Here is a 25057-nt window from a genome sequence, read left to right as displayed (position 1 = left end):
CTGCAACCATGCTATTCACATCAAGAGCTGGGAGATTCAGCTTGAGAGAATATGGAGAGGTAAAATTGAACCAGCTATTGCTGTTATCAACATGGACCGTTCTATTCACTTTAGGAGTTGTACCAGTAGGACTAGCAGTGTAACTGTACACATACAGTGACCCCATAGAGAACAGTATCATCATCCCTAGGATCACTAGGCTGGTAATGATACGGTTGACCATGGCTACAGTTCTGTCAATAAACCACAAATGAATCACAAGAGCAGCTACAAAGTGCAGAATGCCCTCGGCTACATACCACATGTACAATTGCAGGTTTGGAAAAAGATCCAATAGATTCATTGCAGCAAGTGTCTGTTCAGTTTTCAATCCGTCAGAACACTCAGCAGAATTATTGCTCATTGCTCTCTGAGGGATTCCTCCCCTCAGAGATGGAATTTTGGACACTCCCAATTGAGGAAAATGTGTAATCTGGGCTTAAAATCAAGCCCCACGTTGGGCGCCAATTAAATTGTTGTCACCGTTTGACTCAGGTCCGACAACAATGCTCTCGATCCCCTCCCCCCCCACCCAGTCAGGGAAGGAGAGAGAGAAAAGGAGAGAGACTTGGCTGGATTGAAAACTAAACTACACAGCTTTAATTAAAACACTAATGAATCACACAAGAAAATATATACAATTATATACAGATATATTCAGATATGGGCAAAAGCCTCTCGCCTCCCCCCACCCCCAGCAACACCCACAGCACTCCCCTGAACTGGCAAGAGTCCCGAGAAATCCCGGAGCCGCTGCTGGAGAGAGCGGAGAGTTATGAGGGTCAGGAGAGCTCGAGCCTAAGGGTCGGCGGTGATGGACGAGCAGAGTCCTCCCCGGACGCCGGCCATGGACGGAAGAGAGCGGCGAGAAGAAGGAGGAAGCTGTCTTCTAAGATCTCTGTCCTTCCTCTGAGCTTACGTAGATATATGGAATGGAATATCTTTGGCCAATTTTGCTGTCTGTCTAACTCAGCCTCCCACGGGGGGGGTCAGAGATCTCCCCATAGTGTCTGAGCCGGCGGAGTGAAGGTGCAACCTTGAAGCCTCAGTAGTTAGAAAAACATTCCACTGTCTTATCAGCCTAGCAGAACACACAGTTGCTAGTTACAAGAAAGCTTACTGAAGGAAAAAAAAAATCAGTGAAAAGAAAAATTGGCTTAATCCTGGCTAAAACCAGGACAATATGGACATAGGGAATAGTAATGAATTGTAATTCAATGAGACCCAGCACGAGGACAAAAATGGTTGTTCTCCATAAAGTAGCCTGAAATATGCAAACACTAGACCAAGCAGGTTTCATTTTGGGTATATTTTGTTTCTGGTTTGGTATTCTCATGCAACATTCATTTTATGTCAATATTATTATTGTTAATGATTATATACGTTCTGTATTTTATCTGGATTTCATAGGCCAGGCTAAAGGACCTATATATGGTGTTTTAGTATTAAAACAGAGGTTGTTACAATGACTAATGAGACAAACATTTCTTCCTTTATGCTTTTATGCACTGTGAAAGGAAGATTTCTCCATCTTTCCTTTTCCTTTCCAAGTTAGAAAGAAGCTTAAAGTAGACAAAACTATGCTGGGAATACCTTGTTCCATCTCTTCTTACTGGGCTCAACAACTGGTCCTGAGGTGACTAGAAAATGGTCATGAGAAACAAGCAGTCTCTAGTGGCTGAAGTGTCCATGGCCACAGCTGTAAATGTTGGAGAGGTGGTTTGTGTTGGCTTGGTTGCTGCAACTCAAAAAAGGAAGGATAAAGTAGAAGCAGGCACTACACCATATTGTGGTCCCAAATGTGTATAATGCCACAATTTTTAAAAACTGTTGTATCCGCCATGCCAGTCTTTGTGGCCTGATCTCCTTTCTAGCTCTGCAGAAGGGGTGTAACTACTGATGATTGAAGCTAACTATGTCCATCTTAACTGTAGGATTTTAAACAAGCAAGATCAGACAATGATAGACATAAAGCTTCACCCAGCCACACAGGATGACTGTAGGGTACAGAAATGTTAACTGTGGAATTTCTTACCTTGGGTTGGGTGAAGTAATTGCAATCTTCAAGTATTTTTATCATGTGTCTATGTAAAAGGGTGGGAAGGCATACATGCATCAGCATGTATCTTCCACTGTGCCAGGGGATGGTGTTATCATAATACCAGAGGAAAGTTCAGGGAAATACTTGCTCTCAGTAATTACATTATGGCTTTCTGTGTGGAGTAATTTCAGTCTTTGCAGTTGCCTTCACCTATCCATGGAGTGTAGTGATAAAACTGTTTTTCTTCCTTCACCTTGATTCTAGTTCCAGCTCCGTTTTTACTGTATGGTATCTTAGCTTTTCCACCATACAAGCAGCAAAAAAGTGAGAAATTCTGATCAATAATCTTTCTGTTCCCACAGGCAGAGATGAAGAACTTGTTCCTTCTGCTCATGCTAGCAGTGATGCCACTTTCTGCATTTTCAGTAAGTAAAAGCTCTTCTGAACACGGTTATGAGAAATGAAAAATACTTCTGGTAAGGACTGTCAGCATCTGTAACACAAGTATTTTGTAGAAAGTATTCCTGAAAGAGCTAATGGGTTCAGGTCATCAGGCCTCCTGTGGTAATGTTATGAAAAGGTTAACATGGCCATTAAATAACAAAATTCTGGTAGTACCTTTGGCTCTAGGGGTGTTATCCGCAAAGCAGTAATTGCTGTCTCCTGCTTCAAAGCTACAGAGAGTTGTCATTTAAAGAGAATGAATCTTTGGCTAGCTGGTTTTTCTCTTTGGTCTTAGTGGTCTAAGCCATATGGCTTAGCTTCACTGGGGGAGGAAATCTTTGTGTTAAGCCAATTTGATATTGTCAGAAGAAGAACACATCTATTTTCTCAGGAACTGGGATTCCTCTTCCTCTCTGAGAGATAAGTAGGATCGTTTTGAAGTAAATGCAGCTTGAGAACAGTTTATCTGAGTTTAACTTCAATCATATTAATGAGTTGGACATCTGAGTAAAAGGTGACCTGCTGAGTGGAGTGGAAGTGTTAGCAAAGGAACAGTGATATGTTTGTTATGTGTAAAGGATTGGGGGGGAGGGGGGACAGGAAGGGAAGAGGTAATTATCACCTGGAGTGTTTTGTGGGAGTAGTGAGGAATTATAAATAAGCCATTAAAATTAATGAGTCTGTAGCTTTTAATCTCTGGTATGATTATGAAGTTCTGTTCCCAGATTCAGCATTTGCAAATGCTTTCTAGGCCTTCTTTGAAGATCAGGGATGAGAGGCCAGAAATCAAGCAGAGTGTGTTAGTCGTCAGAGATTTCCTATCTTACAGATGGAAATACGCTTAAATGAGATCCTGCTGTCTCACATCTAATAGAAGATGGTGCTGTATGTTAAAAGAACCAAAAACAGAATATACTGTATTCCATTCATCTCTTCACCTGCCTGTCTCCAACCTGGTAATTTTTGGAAGGGAAGTGATTGAAAGACACTGCCACTGTGAAGGCTGACACTTCTCTTCAGCCTTATACTCTGTCCCCTGCCTGCAATCAGTAGCTCCTCTTGAAGCCGTGCTGGATGAAGGGAAACAGAGGGAGGCAGAGCTTGGCCATCACTTAATTTCGATTTCCCTGACATCCTGGTTCTATCCAAACCATGAGGAAGCAGGAAGATCCAGCAGCGCTGAGGCACTCTGCTGGTGTAATTCTCCGTATCTTTTTTTTTTTTTTCTGGGAGATAAGGGGGAAATGGTGTTGGTTTCACATGGGCCATTTCTTACCAGATGCTAATGCAAGGAGGCTGAATCATAGCAAGAGACTGTCAGGTTATGAGAGCTGACGTGGGCAGGGCCAATTGTAGCGATGGCAACTCAAGTCTGTGCTAGATCAGGTTCTGCACCAAAAGAGTGGTGGAGCTGCCTGAACTCCCACAGGTGGGACAGCTCTGGAAAAGCTATGCCTGCATGCTTCTTTCACTGCTGCAGAAGAGTAGTGGTAGCTCTGCTGTTATAAATGCAAATTTTGTGCATATGTGGGAGTGGGGAAGGAAGAGAAGGAGAGAGTGAGAGTGAAGGAGGGAATACTGCATGCTGGAAAAATATGGTGGGGAATGCTTACTCTTCTACACCATTCTCCACTCCTTTAGGGCTTCACTTGAGATGGCAGGATTATTGAAAAATTACTTGAATCCATGTCACATAGCATTGAAAAGGTCCCTTCCCTGTTGTTGTGGTTTAACCCCAGCCAGCAATCCAGCTGCTCGCTCGCTATCCCCCAGTGGGATGGGGAGAGAATTGGAAGGGTAAAAGTGAGAAAACTTGTGGGTTGAGATACAGACAGTTTAATAGGTAAAGCAAAAGCTGTGTACTGAAGCAAAGACAAGGAATCTGTGCACTACTTCCTGTGGACAGGCAGGTGTTCAGCCACATCCAGGAAAGCAGGGTTCTATCACACAGAACAGTCACTTGGAACAGTCAAACAGCATCACTCTGAACATCCCCTCTTCCTTCTTCTTGCCCCAGCTTCGCATGCCGAGCATGATGTCATACAGTATGGAATATCCTTTTGGCCAATTTGGATCCATGGCTCTGGGTGTGCTCCCTCCTAGCTACTTGTGCACCTGCACACTAGCAAAACATGGGGTTGAAAAGTCCTTGATTTCTTAGCAACAGCTAAAAACATCAGTGTAATATCAATGTTCTTCTCTTATCCAACCCTATACTAAATCCAAAGCACAACACTGCTCTAGCTGCTAGGAAGAAAATAAATTCTATCCCAGCTGAAACCAGGACACCCGTGCTGTTCTTTTTTCTTTCCCAGTGACAGATGTATAACAGATTGTCAGGTGGCATGGTGCATTTCCCCACACTGAAGGAGAAACACTTCCTTTAATGTATAGTAGTGTATCTCTTAAGAAATTGAGGCTCTGTCGCTTTAACTGTGCTAAATATTAGATCCAGAGCAGCCTTGCAGCTGAGATAGCAGCAATTGTTTTGATTTTGGTGCCAAATGAGATGCCAATATAGCAGCACATGGGTAGAAAGGTGGGTCAACTCCAGCTGTACAGTGAAGAAGAGGGAGGTGGTGGTAGAACTAAGAACAGCAGAAAAGGCACAGACCACCATGTGTGGGTTTTATTCCATGACGACCTGCTTACCTTATCTCTTCAATCCATCCTTCCATCCACCAATGCAAACAAATGCATCTTGAACACATTTGTCCCAGAAGCAGGAAAGCAAGGACTTGCAGGCCCACAGACAGATAATGCTAATGGTAGTACAGCTATGAGTGTGTGAACTGCAGGCTTACACAAGGATGGAGAAGATGAGTCTACAGGGACTCATGTCTGCTTGTGATTAAAGGGTGTAGATGGATGCCTGCTGTTTCTCGTTTCTTCTTTTGTTTTTGCAGTGGAGTAGCTAAACTTGTTTTCATTTCATAGATTGTTAGGCTAGGGAAAGCAGTGAGCAGAATAAGGCAGAAATGTGGACAAGGCTGAGACCTGAAGAGCAGCTGAGGCTACTGCCTACATCTCTCCGCTTGCAGTCTTAGAGTGGCTGGTTTATCTGCCAGGCATTCCAGGCAGCATTAAGGAACAAGGGAGGGACTCCTGCTTGACAAAGCCACTGCCTACTGTGAATTTCCTGCCCAGTGCTCTATCCTAGACTCTTGTTGTCTTCTTCCTGTTACAATATGGAGAAGGACTTAGTGTACAGCGCTTGTGATGTCTGTCCCTTTTCAGCAGGATTTGAAGGATCTGGAAAAAGTCACCACTGGCTTGCACTTGGCAGTACTAGAAACTACAGCTGGATGGTCAGAAGGAGTAGTGTTTAAGAGCTATACAAACAGAAAACAAAGTTGTCTCTCCATTTTATACCCTAGCTGTTAATGCAGAACTGAGAAGAGTCTACTGCAATTTCAGGCCATGCTGACATTGCTCCTAGGAAGGTTGTAAACAGTGGCAATAACAGAAAATGCCATGTTCAGGTGTTTTTGTCATGATTCCTCCTGTGTTTTCAGAGAAGGATAAAATGATGTAAAACTGCTTGAGCCCTGTCCATTAGTGTCACTGCTGATAAAATAGTGCTTTTGGTGATCTAGATAAAATAAATTCTGACGGTTTTCTGTGTGAATAATTCTTCTGTTATTGTTGTGACCATGTATTTGGCATGATTGTGTGTGTGTTGTATGCTTTGGGGTTGCTTTATACTTAGTAAATATTACATTCATCAGATTTCTCTCTGCCTCATTTTTTTTTTTACTAGTGTGATTTCATGTTGGCAAATGTTTGTATCTGGAATTGATTCTTTCCAGATTGGAAATGTCTTATCTGCCTATGTCATGGGACTATTTAAAGGAAAAGCTGCTCATCAGAGGAAGACTTTTTAAATTTTTATTATCTGTAGTCATTATCTAATAGTTAGATCACATCCAGTACTTATATTTGCTCCTAGATCATACTGCAGGTGTGCTGTAAGTGAAAGCTAGTCTGAACATTGGCTGAAAATCACATTAAAATACATGAAATTTCAACTGTAATTTTAGTGGCAAGTCACTTAACTATGGAAGGACATTATAGTATCTTTGCAGTCTGGTTCTCTCTTGTTCTTTATTACCCTGAATTACCCTTATCAGCTGCCTTCGTACTTCTGGGTTTAGGCGTAACTTATAAATGTGTTGAGCAGTTCCAGTTCCTTATAAAATTCTGCTGCTCATGTCAGTTTTTGCAATTAATGGAGATTTCACTCCTTCCTCTGCTTTTGTCTTTGGGCCACCTGCTCATCATCCATGCAAGGACTTTCCTTCTGGCTGCTTAGCTTCTTTAAAAGCTTTAGGTGAAGGATTTCGTTGAAAGCTTTTTGGAAATCTGAGTCTATCTGACAGCTTATCCTTGTTGACATGTTTGTGAATCTCGCAAAGAACTGCCATAGTCTTAGAAGGATTTGCCAAATATACTGTATTTATTCAGGTGCCTGCTAAATCTGGTTTTTGTTATAATTTCTATTAATATTTATCAGTAGATGTCAGTTTTAGACCAAGTAGATATAGAGCCCCTCAGATTCCCCTGGGATCCTTTTGTAAGCTGGTGTCAGATTTTCCACTTTCCAATAATTGGATGCCACAGTGATTTTAGCTGAGAGGGTTGTCTGCTAGTATGTAACAGTTCATCCATCTCAACCTTCAGTTCCTGTTAGGTTCCTTGGATAAACAACTTCTGGTGACTTCATACTGTGTGTTTTTTCCACTTTTCCAGAGAAGTTAGGAGTCAAAGTTTTCTCACAATCCTCCTCTTTGTGGAGTCTTCTGAATGTCCCCAGTTTCTTTCGTAAGGGTTCCAAGAATTAAATTGACTTCTCTGCAATAGCCATACCTTTTTAGAGAGCTCTTTTTATATCCTAGTCAGCTCCAGGCCACCCAGAGGCTTTCCATTTCTGAAAAGTGACCTACCTGCTCTGCCTGCTAGCCAGCAGCCAGCACAGTCTCATGGGGCAGCACGTATGGGGTTCAGCAGGGGTTCAGGTGTGCACCATGTCCTGCCTGGTGGCCAGGAAAGGAGGGAACATGGAAGGGGCCAGGCGTACGGTGGGACAGCCCATAAAGAGGTAAAAGAGTGAGAAGTCCTGGGGGAAGGCAAACACAGGGAGCATGAAGAAGAGTTTGGAATAGTGAGGGAGTGGGTTAAGTGATGTAGGGAGAACCTGAAGTGTTCTGGGGAGCTGAAGATGTAAGGGAAATTACAGATTTTGGTGGATTTGTTAGAGGGCATATACTAACAAGCCCTGGCTAGGGTGGTAAAGGGGGGTGGAAGGAATTATACACAGTGAGCATAAAAACTACAAGCTATTAAAACTAATGAAGCTTGGGCCTCTTCTCCTCTTTGTGAAGCACTTTGCCTTAATAGGATACTCTCTGTCCATTTTGTATTTACTTCCTGCTGTTACCATCTTGTTTGCTTTCATTCTTGTTTTTCTAGTTTTGCTCAAATGCAATTCTTTGATTGCTCATTCATTATTCATACAAATGATACTTGGCATTCTTCACCTTCAAAGCTCTTTGCAAGCCTGCTGTGTCTGAGCCAAGATCAATGGTTAAGGCAGAATTATAAAAAAATGCTTTGCTAATGTGAGTCTGATTCGTTCACTTATTTTTTGTTGCATTTTTTGCATAGCTGGTTGCTGATGGATTTATCATGAAAATGCATCATTGGAATAGTAGCCTCTATCTATAGTATAAATGTGTGAGATATGCTGGATGTTTTCAGCTCTCTTTCAAATAAGTGACTGCTGAAGGCCATGTGTCTTGCAGGCTTAGCTAGATGGAAACATTATAGGTGATCATCAGGGTATTACTGGACCGATCTTCTGGATATAGAAAGAAGGAAAGCACATGGACTAAGAATACACTCAACATGGGTTGCTTTTGTCAGGGTCCTGATGGCACTTCTAGGCCCTTCCTGCCGACCTCCCCCAGCCCAGGACGTCGTTGCAGCTGCCCAGGGCTGTCAGCCCCTGCCCTGCCCCGCCACGGGCCTTCACAAGCCAGGTCCTCATGCAGTCCCACGTACTGGCCCAACTTCAGCTGGAGGTGCTCAATCCCCAGGGCTGGGGCTGTCCCCAGCCCTTCTTCCCTGGCTGAGCTCCATACTGCTGGCACCCAGCCCACAGGGAGCAGCCAGTCCTCAGGGCATCTGGACAGGTTTCTTTTATTTTTTTTTTTTCTTCTCCTCCCTTATTAACTTTTCTCTAAGCAATTATAGTTGAAACTGGCAAAGCTGTATTTTTCACTGGGGAGCAGTGTAGGAGAAAGGGACCTGGGGGTCCTGGTAGACAGGAGGATGACCATGAGCTGGCAGTGTGCCCTTGTGGCTAAGAAGGCCAATGGCATCCTGGGGTGCATTAGAAAGGGTGTGGTTAGTAGGTCAAGAGAGGTTCTCCTCCCCCTCTATTCTGCATTGGTGAGGCCGCATCTGGAGTATTGTGTCCAGTTCTGGGCCCCTCAGTTCAAGAAGGACAGGCAACTGCTGGAAAGAGTCCAGTGCAGAGCCACGAAGATGATTAAGGGAATGGAACATCTCCCTTATGAGGAAAGGCTGAGGGAGCTGGGTCTCTTTAGCTTGGAGAAGAGAAGACTGAGGGGTGACCTCATCAGTGTTTACTAAGGGCGAGTGTTGGGAGGACAGAGCCAGGCTTTTTTCAGTGATGTCCAGTGATAGGACAAGGGGCAATGGGTGCAAACTGGAACATAGGAGGTTCCATGTAAACATCAGAAAAAACTTCTTTACTGTGAGAGTGACAGAGCACTGGAACAGGCTGCCCAGAGAGGCTGTGAAGTCTCTTTTCTCTGGAGACATTAAAAACCCGCCTGGACAAGTTCCTGTGTAATGTGCTCTAGGTGATCCTGCTCTGGCAGGGGGGTTGGACTAGATGATCTTTCCAGGTCCCTTCCAACCCCTAAGATTCTGTGATTCTGTGACTTCTTACTTGCCAAGACTTGAGCAATGAAACCATTACAGAATAAAAGACTGTGGTGATAACTTTTTTTGTAAAATGATTGGTTTTCACCCTTTTTTCATACATGTTTCATCAATAAGGCTACAGTTCGGTGGTGTGTCAAATTAAACATTAAACTTATTTCAGAAACTGTAAATCCCAGAAAGTAGTGGTTTTTGAGAAATACTAAGAAAGCTTAAAGAAAGACTATGATTTTTGCTATAGTTTTAAGACATGGAAATGCTGCATTAAATAACAGTAACACCTGGGGAAGCAAGCTCACATTACCCATCACTGAGAGCAATATCTATTTGCAGTGAGTAACAATCGTACAGGGCTTTAGTAGTTAACTTCCAAAGTCAAGGCTCTCCCACCGTGTCCTCAGTGTTGGCACTGAGATTTGTATCAGATCTGAAAGGAGTCTAGTAACTATGTGATGCAGCTCAAGTAATCACAGTAAAAAACTTTTTTGTGTGCAAAAAGATGCTTAAATTGCAGCTCAAGGGACCAAAGCTATGTGACCTGCTGGGCTAAAAGCAAGCACTAGCATTGTCCAAAACCTCTCAGGCATAGCAAGGATATCAATAACTGTGTACTTTAAGCAGCAACTGTTGGAGTGGTGTAACATGGTGTTTTGTTGCTGCTTATCAGTCTGGAAAGGTGGCACGAAGAATCACAGAATAATTCTGTCTGTCTATCTCTTGGCCCTCAAAGGTGCCCAAGGAGTAAGGGAGACATTAGGAGTAAGAACTTGGCTGGGATTTTGATTGTTTGGACCTGTGACTGCAGACCTTCACTGCTCACTTTGGACTGTATAGTAAATTGGTGTTTGCTTTGATAGCTTGTTAGTGTTGGAATTGCAAGAAGGCACTAGGAAATAATTCATGCTGAATCACTAGTCCACATTTTATAGTGTTCCTACATATTGACAGTATTTTCTGGTTTTCTGAGTCAAGTTCCATTTGTAACTTCTCTTCCAGTGCATGTTTAATATATAAAAATAAATATTACTTTTAAGCTCTCTAGGACAGTTTTCCAGAATTCTTTATTTGTGCCTGACACATACTGGAATTGTCTTTAAAGATGAAGTCTGGAGCTCTAGTGACTCAAAGGCATAAGTTTTTTACTTGCTGGTTGTATCAGATACACTTGACCTGATGACAGCAGATGCTGCAACTGCATCAGCAGTGCACCTACCTAGGAACTGACCAAAGCAATGCAGAGTTCATAGAAGGGAAACCACTGGCCTTCTCAACTTTTACGCCACAGCAGCCTGTTTATCAAGGAGCACTGAGAGCATATGGTGCCAGCGTCACATGCATCATCAGTACCCCCAGAAGGTGCACACTGCTGTTGTCTTAAGAGGCAATAAAATGAAACAGTTGGCTGTTAACTGACTGTTCTTTCTGCAGTTTTCAGAAGTCAGGTAAGATGGTTGTATGTGTTCTCTCACATTTCCTGAAACATTAAAACATCTACTTAATGCAGATACAGGAACTGCTTTCTTGTATGGGTGTCAGGCTGAGATGAGGGAGGAATGGAACCGAATTAACTGGTAACAGCAATGAAGTTTGTAGATTTTTGCTTCTGTGGGGTCCGTGTGGGACTGGGATTTAGTTGTCCTGGCTGACAACAGATAAAAGCATTCCAGAGTCTGAAAAAAGCAGAAAGAGGCTTTTGGAACAGAAACTAGCTGACAGCATTGAAAAACATCTCGTTATCAGATTATATAATAATAAGCTTCTTATTTATTACAAATATGTAGCTTTGTATTTACCTGTACACACATGTATGCAGTTACTGAAGTAATGAGGACTGTGCACAGATTTCTGAATGTGGGAGTTGGGCCTCTGCACAAACGCTTCTCTAACACTGTACAGCTTTGAGAGGATGCTTCTGGCTGATGCTCCTTTTTAGGGTGTACATAAATGGAGTGATACTGAGAAAATGGTTGTTCCTGAACTCTGCAGATGCCTTACAACAAAAGGTCCCTGAAGATTTTACTCTCTATCGAAGTAATAAAGAATGCTACTTCTTTAGGAGGCATATTGGAATATCTATCAGGTTGGTGTGTGTGTCAGGGAAGGGCTTTCTATTTTAATTGCCTTTCAGTGATCTGCCTTTCAAATGCTCTTCCTTTGGATTTTTATCTCCATGATTTTCTCTCCCTTATGCTGACTGAAAGGTTCCTTGTTTCCGGAGAGAGCTAATACTGCTCCTAAATCAGTCAGTTGATATAGAGGCATAAAACTGCAGTGAAACAGAGTGGTAGCATGTTTCAGTCTTTTGAGAGTAAGGGAGGAGGGATTACAGTGGGAGGAATTAGGTGCCTGAAAGAAAAACGGGGGAAAAAAGATGCCTTGATGAAAGCTGAAGCTCTATTGATGGGATTACTCCTGGAAAGGCAAATGAGAATGCAGAAGACAAACACTGAGCTCAATATCTGGAATGGAAGAATGGGAGAAGGGCTTGGCAAGGTTTCAGGGAAATGTTGACTTGGCAGAGAGAAGCTATGTAGGAGTGGCTGTAGCCTGGGTAGTGCCATTTAGTGAGCAGGATGAAGGCAAACAGGGTTAGTCTGAACCAGAAAACTTATCCTGAAGGATTTTATTTGCAGAGATATTAGAAAGCATTGCACAAAATTTTTCAAAGGAAATTGAATAGCACGGGCCAAGAAGAAAGTGTTAAACTTTAGAGCAATATAGGTGATAGGCAGGAAGAGTTTGGGGTCACTTTGCAGCTAGATGGTTGTGGGTAGTTTGGTTGCAAATGCATTAATGTGGCAGGATGATGGTCTGTGTTGTTTTGCTCTGTGAGACAAAGAGAGAAACAAGACCATAACTCAAGGACATACAGTCAGGCAGGGAGTATGTGTAGAAAATTACAAAAACCATTTTAATGACAAGGGAGGATTAACCCATGCATCTTGTCTGAGTTGTTAGATGGATAATTCATTAAGCTAGCTCCTATTGCTAGCAGAGACCTGAATGTCTTATGTGAAAGCAGTTATCACTTCACTGAGGTGAAAATAATGCTCTTAAAGTGAGCATCTTGTGCCTTGTCTGTAGGCCTTGGAAAGTGACCTGAGTGGGTGGAAAGTGTGAGGTGGGTTGTAGGTGAGTAGGGTTAATATCCCTACTACAGTGAAATTCTCCATTTCTAGGATGTTCCTGCACTCCAGTGGAAAACACCTGTGATGGCATTTACTAGCTGGATGATCATCAGGGAGTAGCTTACATAAAGATACAGGAGGGACATAGGAAGGAATGGAAACAGAGTGTGAGCAAGGAAACACAGAGTGTGGGAATGTGGGGTGCTGGTTTTCGGTCAAAAGGCCTTGTGTGAAACTAGAGGATGGGCTGGGACACAGGCCCAGGGGTTATCTTCATTTGGTGGGATACTGTGTGTGTGGAAGGGAATTAGACTACATCTCAAGAATTGTTTTCATTTTGTTTCTCTGCCTGCCCACTCCTCATTACATAGGTCTTGATGCCTAATTGGTATGTGTTACCTTCTCAGCTGTATAATAAATATATACGTAAACTGTCCTACAGGTGCAGCTGCACAGCAAACCCTGTTTTTACAGCGTCACTTCCTGGGTAACCCTGCATTTGACTTCTTTTCCAAATGGAATTAATCCTTTTGCATCTTGCAACGATTATTTTTTTTTTCCTTCTTTCAGGATGTTACCGTTCTTCCTGCTAAACACCCATGTTCTGCTGTATATGCATCCCACAGTAGGCCTTTTTTTCCCTGAAAATGTATTTAACGTGCTTCTCAGACAATCTATTTTGGTTTGTTCCCTTGCACTTGTACCTTCTTGTCTAAGTTATCATGCTTATCTCTTTTAATGTCAGATTCAGATTTTCAAAACACAAAAATAATTAAGGTTGGAGCTCATAGTGGCCCAGACCTTGACCTCATTGTTGGACACAATTGGGTAGGGGAAAAAAGATCTATATGTGGGATTTTGTTGCAGTAAAAAGTGTGTTCCAGGGTTTTCTTTACTGCTTAATTTATGTCTATTAACTGTCTGGCTTGGAGACAAAGATTTGTGATTAAGTGGCTGTGTCAATCTGGTATGGAGTGACGGTGCTCATAGTCCCTGAGCTAATGATTTGCCTTTCCTGCCTAGCTGCCTAACCTCTTTCAGATGGTTATTCAAAAGTGCTGAGATTCTATGAATACAGTAGCAGTTTAAGGGAGATGATAAAACTGGATGTGCTGTATGGGTTTGGGAAGCTAATACCCCTAGATACTAGAGGCTTGACATTTCTGATGTATTATTCTCTGCCACTTTTCATACTAGGAATAGAGCCCAGCAAGACAGGGTCTTTTGCAGGAGAACACAAAGGAGGTCTGCTTCATGTCTACAAGTTTTCCTGTGTTGCCATGTCGACTTGATATACCTGTGGGGTTTGTTCACAGGGCCACCGGATGAAGCGGCAGGCTGGTGTCTGGGGGAGCTGGGGCGAGTGGAGCGAGTGCAGCCGGAGCTGTGGTGGTGGAGTCAGCTTTCGGCAGCGGCGCTGCTATTCCCAGAGGTGAAGGCCAACCTCCTTTTTCTTTCTTCAAGCGTGTTCTTCAGTTACTGAGCTTCCTCTCTTCCAATAGACATGCAGAACAAAAACAACCTGGTGTTCGATTCCAGGAGAGTAATTCACCTGAGTCAACTATGAGAAGATCCTCAGCTTTCCATCTCATCACTGCTGTTTTGAATAGTGCTCTCTTCAACACGTCCTTGCTTCTTTGGCTCCTTTGCTAGAGCACAGTGGTTTCTCTGTGAGTTCTGAGGCTGTGCCATCAGGTGTTTGGTGTGGCAGCATCCATTCTATCAGGTCTAGCTTGGCAGGCCTAGGGAGAGAGAGAACAGTTCAGAGCCGTGGGTTTCTCTCCTGAGAGCCAATAACTGTGCCAAGATTTTCTCAGGCTTATGATTCCCAGGAGGTATTCTCGACGTGAAGGTGATTTGTAATGTTTCCCTAGAGATTATTTTTTGTGTATGTATTCTTCAAAGAATTTCATATTATTTTTCTATCTTTAGAACAGAAGATCCTACCAGTTGTGTTGGACCAAGTCGAAGCTATCGGTCGTGCAACACTCAGGTACAGCGTTATGATCTGTTTTTTTGGTTTTGCTTGCCTGTTCCTCCTTTTTCCCAGACAAACATCATTTTAGTTCACAAAATTGTCATTCTGGCATCACTGATGAATGCTGCTCACTAACAGTACCTCTTCAGCAGGATATTGAATGTATGCCCCTGATTTTATATGGGAGCAATAACAAATAAAAAGCAATTATTTTTGTTGTACACTTAATTGCCTTTTCATAATGTCTTAGTGCAAACATTTTGTCCTCCGAACAGAGCTGCCCAGAAGGCTCCCGGGATTTCCGGGCAGAGCAATGTGCAGAGTTTGATGGGACAGAATTCCAAGGAAAGAAATACAAGTGGCTTCCATATTATGGAGGTAATTACAAATGTGTAGGGTTACTCTTCGTCTCTCACAACAATATGTTTCAAAGTGACTAGAATGTTTCTAACTAGCATCCTAACAGTGTGCTTCCTTAGCTGGAGTAGCAGGTGGGACATTGACATGGAAAAAATCTTTTTGCCAGCAGCAAAGCATTGCTCTCATGAAGACACTAGATGCGTGGGCCAAGAGACTTCTCTTCAGCAATATGTAGTTGTCTCTTGCTACAGCCATTCTTTCAGAAACATTGCACAAGAGAGCTGGAAATGGTTGCAGCTAGTTCCTGAGAATTAGAGAAGCAGAAGCTCTGCTGTGTTTTTCAATATTGGTGAAATAATATTAGCAGGGCACATGAGAAACAAGTGCATATAACTAATGAGTGCTTCAGAAAATATTACATTTCTTGCAATTGGGCCAGGCTTTCTTGATGAACCAGTTCAGAAGGCAGGTTTAGGAATCAGTAGTCCTTGCTCTGAGCTTTGATATGTTATTGTTTACGGTGGTTTAACAAATTAGGAGGGATTTCAAGGTGAATTTAGAGTTTTGTTTGCTGGCTAATAAGATAACAGCTCCCTTCTCTTCTGTACCTGCACTTGTTCTCATTCTGGAAAGCTTTGTACTCCAAGGGAGCATAAGAGCAGTCTTACTGAGGCATACTCAAATATCCACCTGGTCCAACATCCTTCCTCCACCACTGACCAGCCAAGGTGCCCCAGGAAATGGGTGCATTCATTGAGTCTTTAACAGAGTATTTTTCCAGCCTCCAGAAGTTTGTCAGCCAGGAATTTGTTCATCATCTATCACTTAACATCAGTCCACTTCTGTTTCTGCTCCTATGATCTAAAACCAGGGTCTTGATGCATTAGCAAGCTATTAGCTGTAGTAGGTAATGTTTGCATTTTCTCTCCTGCCAGCGCCCAATAAGTGTGAGTTAAACTGTATTCCCAAGGGAGAAAACTTCTACTACAGGCACAAGGAAGCAGTGATAGATGGGACTACTTGTGAGCCTGGCAAGAGGGACATCTGTGTAGATGGAGCTTGTCAGGCAAGTCATCTTGTTGCTTCCTGCCTTTACCATTGTGACTGTCAGTCTGTTGCTTCCCTTTGTTCTACTTGACCCTTGATAATAACACAAGAAAAGCAGAACCATGCAATTTCTGAGGTGCCAAGGGACATGTGGACAGCATTTATCTATCTGTCTCTGAATGTGAAATAGAAGATGCCAATTCTGTCCTTTCTCTGACAGCTCCTTCCCTGCCTTCTCCTGACTTCCCAGATTCCCTAGGTTCAGCCTTTCTCATTAGATCAGCCCAGCATGTGGCCATTTTTTCTTTCTTTCTTCCCTCTGCCATTACGGTTCATTTATATCAATGCCCCTGTTCTCTGACAGGCTGTTGGCTGTGATAACATGCTGGAATCTGCCAAGAAGGAGGACAAGTGCCTGCAGTGTGGAGGAGATGGCAGCACCTGCTATGGTGTGAAGGGCACTTTTGATGTGCCCAGTCTCCCCAAAGGTACAGATTATCTAGGCAGTTGGGGCACGTGAGAAGGGGAGAGTTAAACCTAAAGCTGCCACAAGGGCTGGTGGGGACACCTGCTCACACAATTATTGTAGGCAGGCTTGGATGTTAATTTGAAACGTCTGTGGCTCATTACCTGCTTTAGCATCATAAAATGTATTGATGGCCTTATCCTGGGAATCATTCCTTTAGTCTCAGAACAGACTGAAGTACTTGCCATGTTGCTGGGGTCTTTCTCTTCTCTGTCTCCAGTAAGTGCTATAAATCTACCATATGAGTATAGTTATACACCCCCTTCAAAAAACTGTCCCCCTGTCCAGTGTCTTGGTAGCCCCACCAGGACTGATGCAAGGCTAGAAATGGGACTACATCTTCTGCATTTGACTGATTCTTATTAATTTCAAGATAATAACTGCATTATGGTCAAATCTCTGTGTTGATCTCCAATGTGATGCTTGCTGAAATACCAAAGATTTTATAATCTGAAAAACAGACTTTGCCGTGCCCCTTGTGCTTACTCTTCAGAGGTGTAGTTGGAACATTTTACATGTGGAGTGACCTGTGGATAGTTTTAGGTGAAGCTATTCAGAATGCAGATAAAGTGACAGCTGAAATGCTTCATGCCACCATCACAAAGCTCATCCAGGTGTTCAAGCACCAATGAAACCATAAGCATCTTAGACACTGAAGAGTGACTGTGGCCTCCACAGGCAGATGCTGAATAATTTCCTTTTGTTTTCAGGTTACAATCAAATTTTCATCATCCCAGTGGGAGCCACCAGCATCCGAATTGAGGAAGTTATGCCCAGCAGGAATTTTCTGGGTAAGACTGATGTCAGAATCTGTCAGAATCATTTGGATTCCAGCAATTGCATTGAAATTTGGTTTACAGATGCACCAGGCTTTGAGATGTTTGCCTTGAGGGCTTGATACAGCAGAAGAAAAATTTCTCTGAAAATCAAGATCTGAATATTGAGTATCCTTGAAGAGTTAGTGATGCTCAACCCTGGGCTTCAGGTTAACCTCTTTTTCTCTTCTCTGGTGGTCTTACTGTTAGGTGGGGAATAAAAAGACCCAACCACTTTCAGACTTCCTGCCTGGCACTTACAAGGAATCTAGCTGATACAATACATTTTGGCTATGAGTTCTGCTGTTTGCTTGGTGAATGTAAACCTTAAAAGTCCTCCTGCCACCCAAAAGTTGGGATGGGCTTCTTTTCCCCCTAGAAATCTTTTGAGTATTTGTCACTACAACCTCAAACTCTGGTCATGCTGCAGAGGGCAAAAAGGAGGGGTAAAAGTCCTCACCTAGATTTCTGGGCAGGGCTGAGGAAATTCCAGTGGAGAAAGCAAATACTCATCTGCTTTCTGATTCCTGCAATGCCCAATGCTTCAGACAGATCAACGTGGTGATATTTTCCTTTGTAGAAAGCTGGATGCAAGACCGAAGTCTTTGTCTTCTCTATAGAATGTCTGATGAGCAGGGTAGTGGCACGGTGGCAGTGGGGTGTGAAGCCCACATCTTAACGTTAAGCAGGAGGCAGGCTGTGCCTCATGTGGGGAATGCAGAGACAGGGCTGGGGTATTCTGGAGGCCTTTGGGTGTGCAGCAAAGCAAAAAGGGGCTTGGTCTGCAGCAAAGCTGGCAAGAACCACTGTCTGACTGTGGGACAGCTTCTGACAGGAGAGCGTTCCGGGGGGGGGCGGTACTGTTGGAGGATGATGGTCTCATTTTTTTTTTTTGCTATACCTGTGATGCAGTGCTGAAACATGAGCATCCATGTTGAGTTCTTATGGTCCTCTCTGCTGTGTGAGTTTTTGCTGTGTTGGTAGATGCTGCTATATTAGATTATTGGCACACTTAAAGGGTTGCAATACCAATTTGAAGGAGCTGGGGTTCAAATGGCAGAGCTGAGAGCTCTATATATTACCAATACCCTGAAAGTCTAGAGCAGGCCCTGTCTTGTGGCACCTGAAGCCTGGTGTCAGGTTATAGGTATGTTAATTTACTACCTTCTCTTCTCTGGCATGTGGGTTTGTCCAGCTGTTAAGAACGTGCAAGGGGAGTATTATCTGAACGGGCACTGGACGATTGACTTCAGCAGAGCACTTCATGTAGCCAGCACAGTTATGCACTATGATCGTGGCTCGGAGGGTGATCTGGCCCCAGAGCTCCTCCATGCCCGGGGTCCCACCACTGAACCGCTCGTCATTGAGGTAAGTGGCTCTGCCTGCCTCTCGTTGATGCTTTTGCTCTCCTGCTTTGTGTAGCAGCCCTTGCTTTGTGCGGTGGAGCAGTGGGAGTGGGGGACCACATGAGGAAGAGTGCAGAAGTGACAGTGTCCCAGGGACCTCTGGTTTTGTTTCCCAGAAAGGAGCAGGGCAAGGCTTGGTGTTGGCTTCCTGCTTTTTCCTTTGGGCTCTGACTTTCACCACTGATGGCATTGGGGCAGGGACAGGCTGTAGAGCACTGCTTGTTGTAGTGTGCTGCAGGCCAGGCAGGATATGTACTCTCACAGGAGCAGCCAGATCTTCTGACTCTGGAAGGGTTGAATGCACCCTTCTCTGAAAAAAATGCTCCCTAGAATATCACAGAAGGCAAGGAGAAAATGCAGCATGGAGAATAAGTGCTCCTTGTTGAGGTGGGAAGCCAGTCAGCTCAAACCCTCAGACACCTTGGGGAAATGCTGTTAATGGGAAAGGTGCTGCTGTTCTTATTTCCATGACTTTATCCCATGCTTTCACAGCTCATCAGCCAGGAGCCAAACCCGGGGGTACAGTATGAGTACTACCTGCCTGTGCAAGGACAGACCTCAGGTTACAGCTGGAGCTATGGTTCCTGGAGTGAGTGCAGCTCTGAGTGTGGAGGAGGTAAGGGGAGACGTCCTGGTCCCTGGTGGCTGGTGTGGGGTTTATATCCACACCCTGAGGACAGTGTGACTGTGTGCTGCCCTCTGCAGCTGCTTCCCAGGAGTATCCTGCTGGAAGGCAGCAACAGGTATCTGCAGGAGGTAGCTAAGGTTTTGTTAAGGGAGGGTCACAACAGGACTGTGTCCCATGCCTTGTCCTGTCATTTTCCATGCCCTAGTCCTCCGACTTGCTTCTAGGATCTGTTAAGAATCTTCATAAATAGCCTTTGTTTTGCTTTGCTTCAGTTCTTCATGTCCTTTTCAGGCCTTCTTAACCATTTGAGAGGTCCTCTCCAAACTGGCCTACATAAGTGAATCACATAATTTCCCTCTACCATAGCTTGGAAGATTCACTCTCTTCAGGGGAACTGTCAGATCTTCTGCAATGTCACGTCATGTTCAGTTTACAGATTCTTCCATCAGTGAAGTTATGAATTTTAAGCTAAACAAACCAAAAGCCATAATCAAACAGAAAACCTCTCCATCTGACTAGTGTATCGAGTTCCTATCAGGCTGTTCTGGTCTACTGTGCTGATGGCCATTATGACAGCTTTCACTATACTGGGGTTGTAGGAGCTGATGCTGTCTTGACCAGGCACTCTTGTCCTAAAGAAATCATAGAAGAGTTGCAAGTTTTGCTCCCGTATCCACTCTTCACAAGACTGACTTTCTGAGTCTAACAAGAGGCCCCCAGCTCTGCTGCTGTGTACTGCACACACCATGCTGGGTTCCTTGATGTGTGATATATAGATATGGCACTTCCCTTGAGAACCTCAATCCATAAAATAACAGGGAAATGTCCCATAGCTACACAGAACTATTCTGTCCCTCTTGCCTTCCTAGTGGACTCCTATACTATGGGGAGGCATCATTCATACATATAAGGTGATGGACCAAGAACTGCACCTGACTCTTTTCAGGCTGGCTAGAGTGGGTGTCATTCTGCACTACTTCAGGAATGTTGTTTTGCCAACAACAGTGGGTTGCAAACCTAGCCCTGGGTGTCTTGCGCTGATCAGGATACTGTCTTGCTTCTCCTTCAGGTTTCCAATCCCGCTTGGTGTTTTGTACCATAGACAATGAAATTTATCCAAACTATATGTGCAGGAATAAGCCACAACCAAACAATACCCGGACGTGTGGCCGTCAGCCTTGTCCCCAGACAAAACGGTAAGATTTCCTCTCCTCTTCTGGACTTTGACTTCTTCCTGAGATGCTTTTGGAACCAAGAAAAAGTATGACCATCTCACTTCTCGTGCCCTCCAGCATGGTTCTGTCCAAGAAAATATTTCACTTCTTAGAGACACCCCAAAACAAGCAATGGTGAAGATAACACTGTGAAGAGCATTTCTGTGTATGCAAGGAAGGGGCTTAATATGTCCTATGTGGATTTTATAGACCATTTAAATATGCTTTCCAAAGTATGATCTTGGAAGATAGTCTTCTAACCCATGTGAAGGATAAGAAACAGATTCTCTGCTTTTTGTTCTCTTTACTTGGAGCCTGCAAAAACAAAGGAGTAGGTTACAGGATGTCTTTTTTAAATGTCATTTTTGCATTCCCGGTGTCCTTCCTCTTAGAAAGGGATGAATTCTGGAATCTTTTAATTCTGTGGATTTTTGAAACCCCTTTATCCAGCCATTTCCACTTTGTCCCTTGCTGGCATAGCCTTGCAGTTGGCTTCACTTGGCTCTTACATGGGCATTCAGAGCTGTAACCAGAGCCTTAGCTGTGTATCTCACTGTCTATCTCACTCTGTACCTGGTGGGTGCAGTGGAGGCTGGTGAGAGGGCTATTGAGGGTGAGAAGACACTCAGAAACCTGGGAGCCTTTCTGAATACACAGTAGACTGTAGCTACTTAAGTTCTTTAAATCCTTTCTTCTGTGTGTAAAGGACTTCTTACATCTATCTGCCACAAGCCTGGAACCACAGTGGAGCCTGGAGCTCTCAGATGAAGAGGTAACAAGAAGAAAGCCATTACAGAAAGCACAGGAAGGCAGCTTCTCTCTTCTGCTCTCCACCTCGTTGCCCACTGCAGTCTGTGAGGGTGTGGGGACTTTCCTCCTTGGCACTGGTGGTAGCTGTGGGTGGTGCTTTGCTTTTGGTTTTTTGCCTGAGAAAATGATGGTGGAGGGTGCTGGCTGGCAGCTTTGCTGAGGTGCTTGTGTGTGTTCCTGGTAACTTGATTCTTCTGGGACTGAGAAAGGGACAGTTTCTTCATAGCTTTTGGATGCTTATTCTGGTAATTGTTTTTTTCTGTGGAATCATGGTAGAGAGGTGAAGATATGTTCTGGAAGATCTGGAAGATTTTTTTACTTATCAAGATCAATAAAAGAATAGAGGGGAAAATAAAGAATGATGGCTTGGATGCTTGAAACATTGGCCAGGATGCCCGTGTGCCATAGCAAAAGCCTCAGAGTTTCTCAAAAGCTCTTATTTCTTTGGCATGGGCCCTATAGCAGGCAGAAAGGGGCCTGTGTACTGTGATGTGATACAAGGATGGGACAGATACTTACCAATACTTACAAAGTACACTGAGGCATGGGAAATAAAAAAGATCAAAAGCAAAACAGTTGTCCCTGAGCAAACTGCTGATAGCTTAGGACTTGCAATTCTTTGGGATCCCAGCTTAATGGTTGACTTTGTCTTACAAAGGAAATGAAACAAGTGTCAGAGATGTCTTGACTCACAATTGAAGGAAGCTGTAGGTGAACCCGTCTAGCACATACAGCCTTTCTAAAACTGTACATTTGTTTTACAGGAGGCAGAATAGTTTTGGGGAAGGGGTGTGGTTGTCCCCACTGAAGCTTCTGAAAAATCTTGATCAACGAATTTGTTTTGAGCCCTGCAAACATGCTGCTCTAAGTTATTTCTATTTGCTGTAGTTGTTCCCTTTCCAAAGGGAACGTATTTTTTAGCAAAGGTCATTCAGTTTGGGGTTGATATTTACATTTTTAGCAATAAAGAAGAGTATCTTAAGGCTACGAACGTGTCTGAGTTAGCAAAACATTCACAAGCACTTCTGAGACTGTCTGGCATGGTTTGCAGGTAGACTGAGGTCTTGGCTTGTTTTTGTTGTTTCTGGTAACAGCTGGAGTGTAATGGGTGGTTAGGCTGGTGTGAGTTGCTTTCCTTTTAGCTGATCTGGATTGTTTTCTTTGCTTTTTCTTTCTTTTTCTTTGATGTTCCATTCCAGGCATGATATTTTTGCAGACATCAGGAGACCAAAAGCCATGGAGAGAAATCTTCCCCCTCTGTGAGAGCTTTGCAGCCCCAGAGAAACACGTGTTTTGTAGTTGGGGTTTTGGCTCTGGAGTGGGACTCGTGCTCTGCATTGCCAACTAAGCTGGGCAGCACTTGGCCAAATGGGAACGTGCCTCTGGCTCTGTTCTGCAAAGGGACATTTTCTCTGTCTGATTACCACGGGGACATGGCACTGGCCTCCCCTGTGCCTCTGGGCAGTTTAGCTGAGCTTACATTTGTTTGCTTGATTCTGTGACCTGCAGGTGGAAGACGGGAGAGTGGGGACCCTGCTCAGCTACCTGTGGCAGGGGCACCCAGACCCGCTCCGTTTACTGTGTGGCATTTGACGGGCAGAGCCCCCAGGGGGTGGCGGACGCGGCGGAGTGTGTGGCCTTCGCTCGGCAGCCTCGCAGCAGCCAGCCCTGCAACGTGAGGCCCTGTGCCACCTGGAGCACGGGGCCCTGGTCCGAGGTGAGCTTGTGGCGGCAGGCAGCTGCCTCTTGGCACCTTCTGAAGGAGGACCTGCCAAAGCTTGGGGGTAAAGAGCCAGGCTCCTTTTCTGGGATTGTAAAAGGTGCGCGTCCCTGATAGGTGACGTGGAGAGGTGCAGGACTTGTCCCTGCAGTTCTCCAAGCAAGTTCTTGACCAGCTGGCAGCTATGCCCTCTTATAAACACATCCCTGTTCCTCAAAACTGTGCGTGCCCCTGCACCTCTGCTCCTCTCATCACATTTTCTGCTCTCTACTGGTGTTTTCCCCGCTCGTGTATTTTGGTCAGACCCACTAGGCCTGGCACTGGCTGAGTTTATGACTCTGGCCAGGTGAAGGCAGGCATGAGAGCTGCTGTCCATCAGCTGATGATGTGCAGTGACACTCCTTCCTCTGCAAAACATGAGCTCATGGCTCCTGCCTGGGCTGTTTGTTCCCGTGCATCTTGCTGCCTCAGCATGAGTAGCCTTGGAGAGCAGTACTGAAAGCACAACCGCTGGTAAGCAAGATACTGCTGAAACACTGGTGACCTGCTGCGTGTCAGTGCAGGGCTTCTCTGAATACAGTTACTTGGTGCTTTTTTGATGCTGTGTGCATTTATATTTCCAGGACAGGAAACCGTTCAAACTGTATGTGCTCAATGTTGCCAGCCAGGCATTTAGAAGGCATCTTTTGTTCCAAGGGCTTAGAGAGTAAAGGTAGTGTGTACTCAGTCCCTAAAGCACAAGTGAATTTTCCTTTTTTAAAAGAAGCACATGCATGCTTGCAAGATTTGGCTTACCATCTGGTGGTGGTACTTTGAGTGGTGCAACAGCATTAGAAGTAACTTTGAGGCATAACAACCTAGACTGTAAAGTCTGTGGTTTTGGTGTGGTTTTTTTTCGCTTTGGTTTGGTTTTCCCTCTTGTGAGAATACTGAGATGACTTCAGGGTTGTGGAGCAAGAGCACTGTTTGGAGAAGGCACCAAGTCATGTTCTTACAAACTGATTCCTAAGTGGATCATTCCAGGGTTCTCAAAAGCTACTGCATTTCGTGTACACTCAGAGATAAAAGGTGACTCTAGGAATTGAGTGGCTGAAACTCAGTTGGGAAGCACATCTAAGTAATTCAGACTGTCCCCAGGTTAATGCTGTCTGTAAGAGACCTTGGTAATTCATGGAGAATTAGGCTGGATTCCAGGAAACACCACTGTGAATTCAAGAGGGCATGGAAAATGTCACAAACCAGTAACTAGTATAGAAATTCTGCCAGAGCGCCACACGGTAAAAATGGAGCACAAAGTCTTCAGGCAGTAGACCAGGCAGTACTAGAATCTGATTTATCTTCCCTTGAATTAGTTATCTTGAGCTGATTTTAATTAGGAATAAAAAACATGAGTTTCCAGGTATTTCCTGCCATTTATTGTTCTTGGTTTATTCTATAGTATTGATATTTTTCCAAATTCGTTCTCCATGTCTTCTTTGGTAGAGATCGGGAGAAATTACATGACTAGGCCAATGAGCTCCCAGTCTCCCAGTTCCTATCCACAATGCTTTATTGTCTGTTCTACAGCATAAATGACTACTCTGCTAACTCCCATCCCAGAAGATTAATTTAATGATGGTTGGTTGTTTTAGACAATCTCACGGTGGTGCTCTGTCCTAGTGTTAGGGAGCACAACCTGGAAAAGCACGTGGAAATCAGGTGCTTCCTTATAATTATTGGGCTCTTTCTGCAGTGCTCAGCAAGCTGTGGGGAAGGGGTCCAGACCCGGACTGTCACCTGCAGAACGCAGCAGGGCTCTCAGGCTCAGGACTTTGCTTGCCTGATGGAGCCAAAGCCATCAGCCACTCAGCCCTGCCTTAAGGAGAACTGCATCCAGGAAATTGGCTGGCACGTTGGAGACTGGGGCCTGGTGAGCATCACACTTTCATGGTT

General features: G+C 44.1%; 1 protein-coding gene across 1 annotated transcript in view; it reads left to right on the top strand.

Annotated features, from left to right (window-relative positions):
- PAPLN (papilin, proteoglycan like sulfated glycoprotein) overlaps positions 1–25057 on the top strand; it is a 54638-nt gene that overhangs the window by 13863 nt on the left and 15718 nt on the right. The window contains exons 2-14 of the mRNA XM_051621918.1: positions 2443–2505; positions 13938–14053; positions 14554–14614; positions 14875–14977; positions 15895–16025; positions 16371–16494; positions 17243–17323; positions 18543–18715; positions 19246–19369; positions 20451–20577; positions 21302–21367; positions 22915–23122; positions 24858–25034. Of these exons, the coding sequence (XP_051477878.1) occupies positions 2449–2505; positions 13938–14053; positions 14554–14614; positions 14875–14977; positions 15895–16025; positions 16371–16494; positions 17243–17323; positions 18543–18715; positions 19246–19369; positions 20451–20577; positions 21302–21367; positions 22915–23122; positions 24858–25034 (1548 nt within the window). The 5' untranslated portion in view covers positions 2443–2448. The remainder of the gene's footprint in view (positions 1–2442; positions 2506–13937; positions 14054–14553; positions 14615–14874; positions 14978–15894; positions 16026–16370; positions 16495–17242; positions 17324–18542; positions 18716–19245; positions 19370–20450; positions 20578–21301; positions 21368–22914; positions 23123–24857; positions 25035–25057) is intronic.

This window comes from Apus apus, chromosome 5 (assembly GCF_020740795.1).
Source record: "Apus apus isolate bApuApu2 chromosome 5, bApuApu2.pri.cur, whole genome shotgun sequence".
NCBI lineage: Eukaryota > Metazoa > Chordata > Aves > Apodiformes > Apodidae > Apus > Apus apus.
Note: the sequence above shows the minus strand (reverse complement) of the source record. Positions and strands in the feature narration are given on the sequence as shown.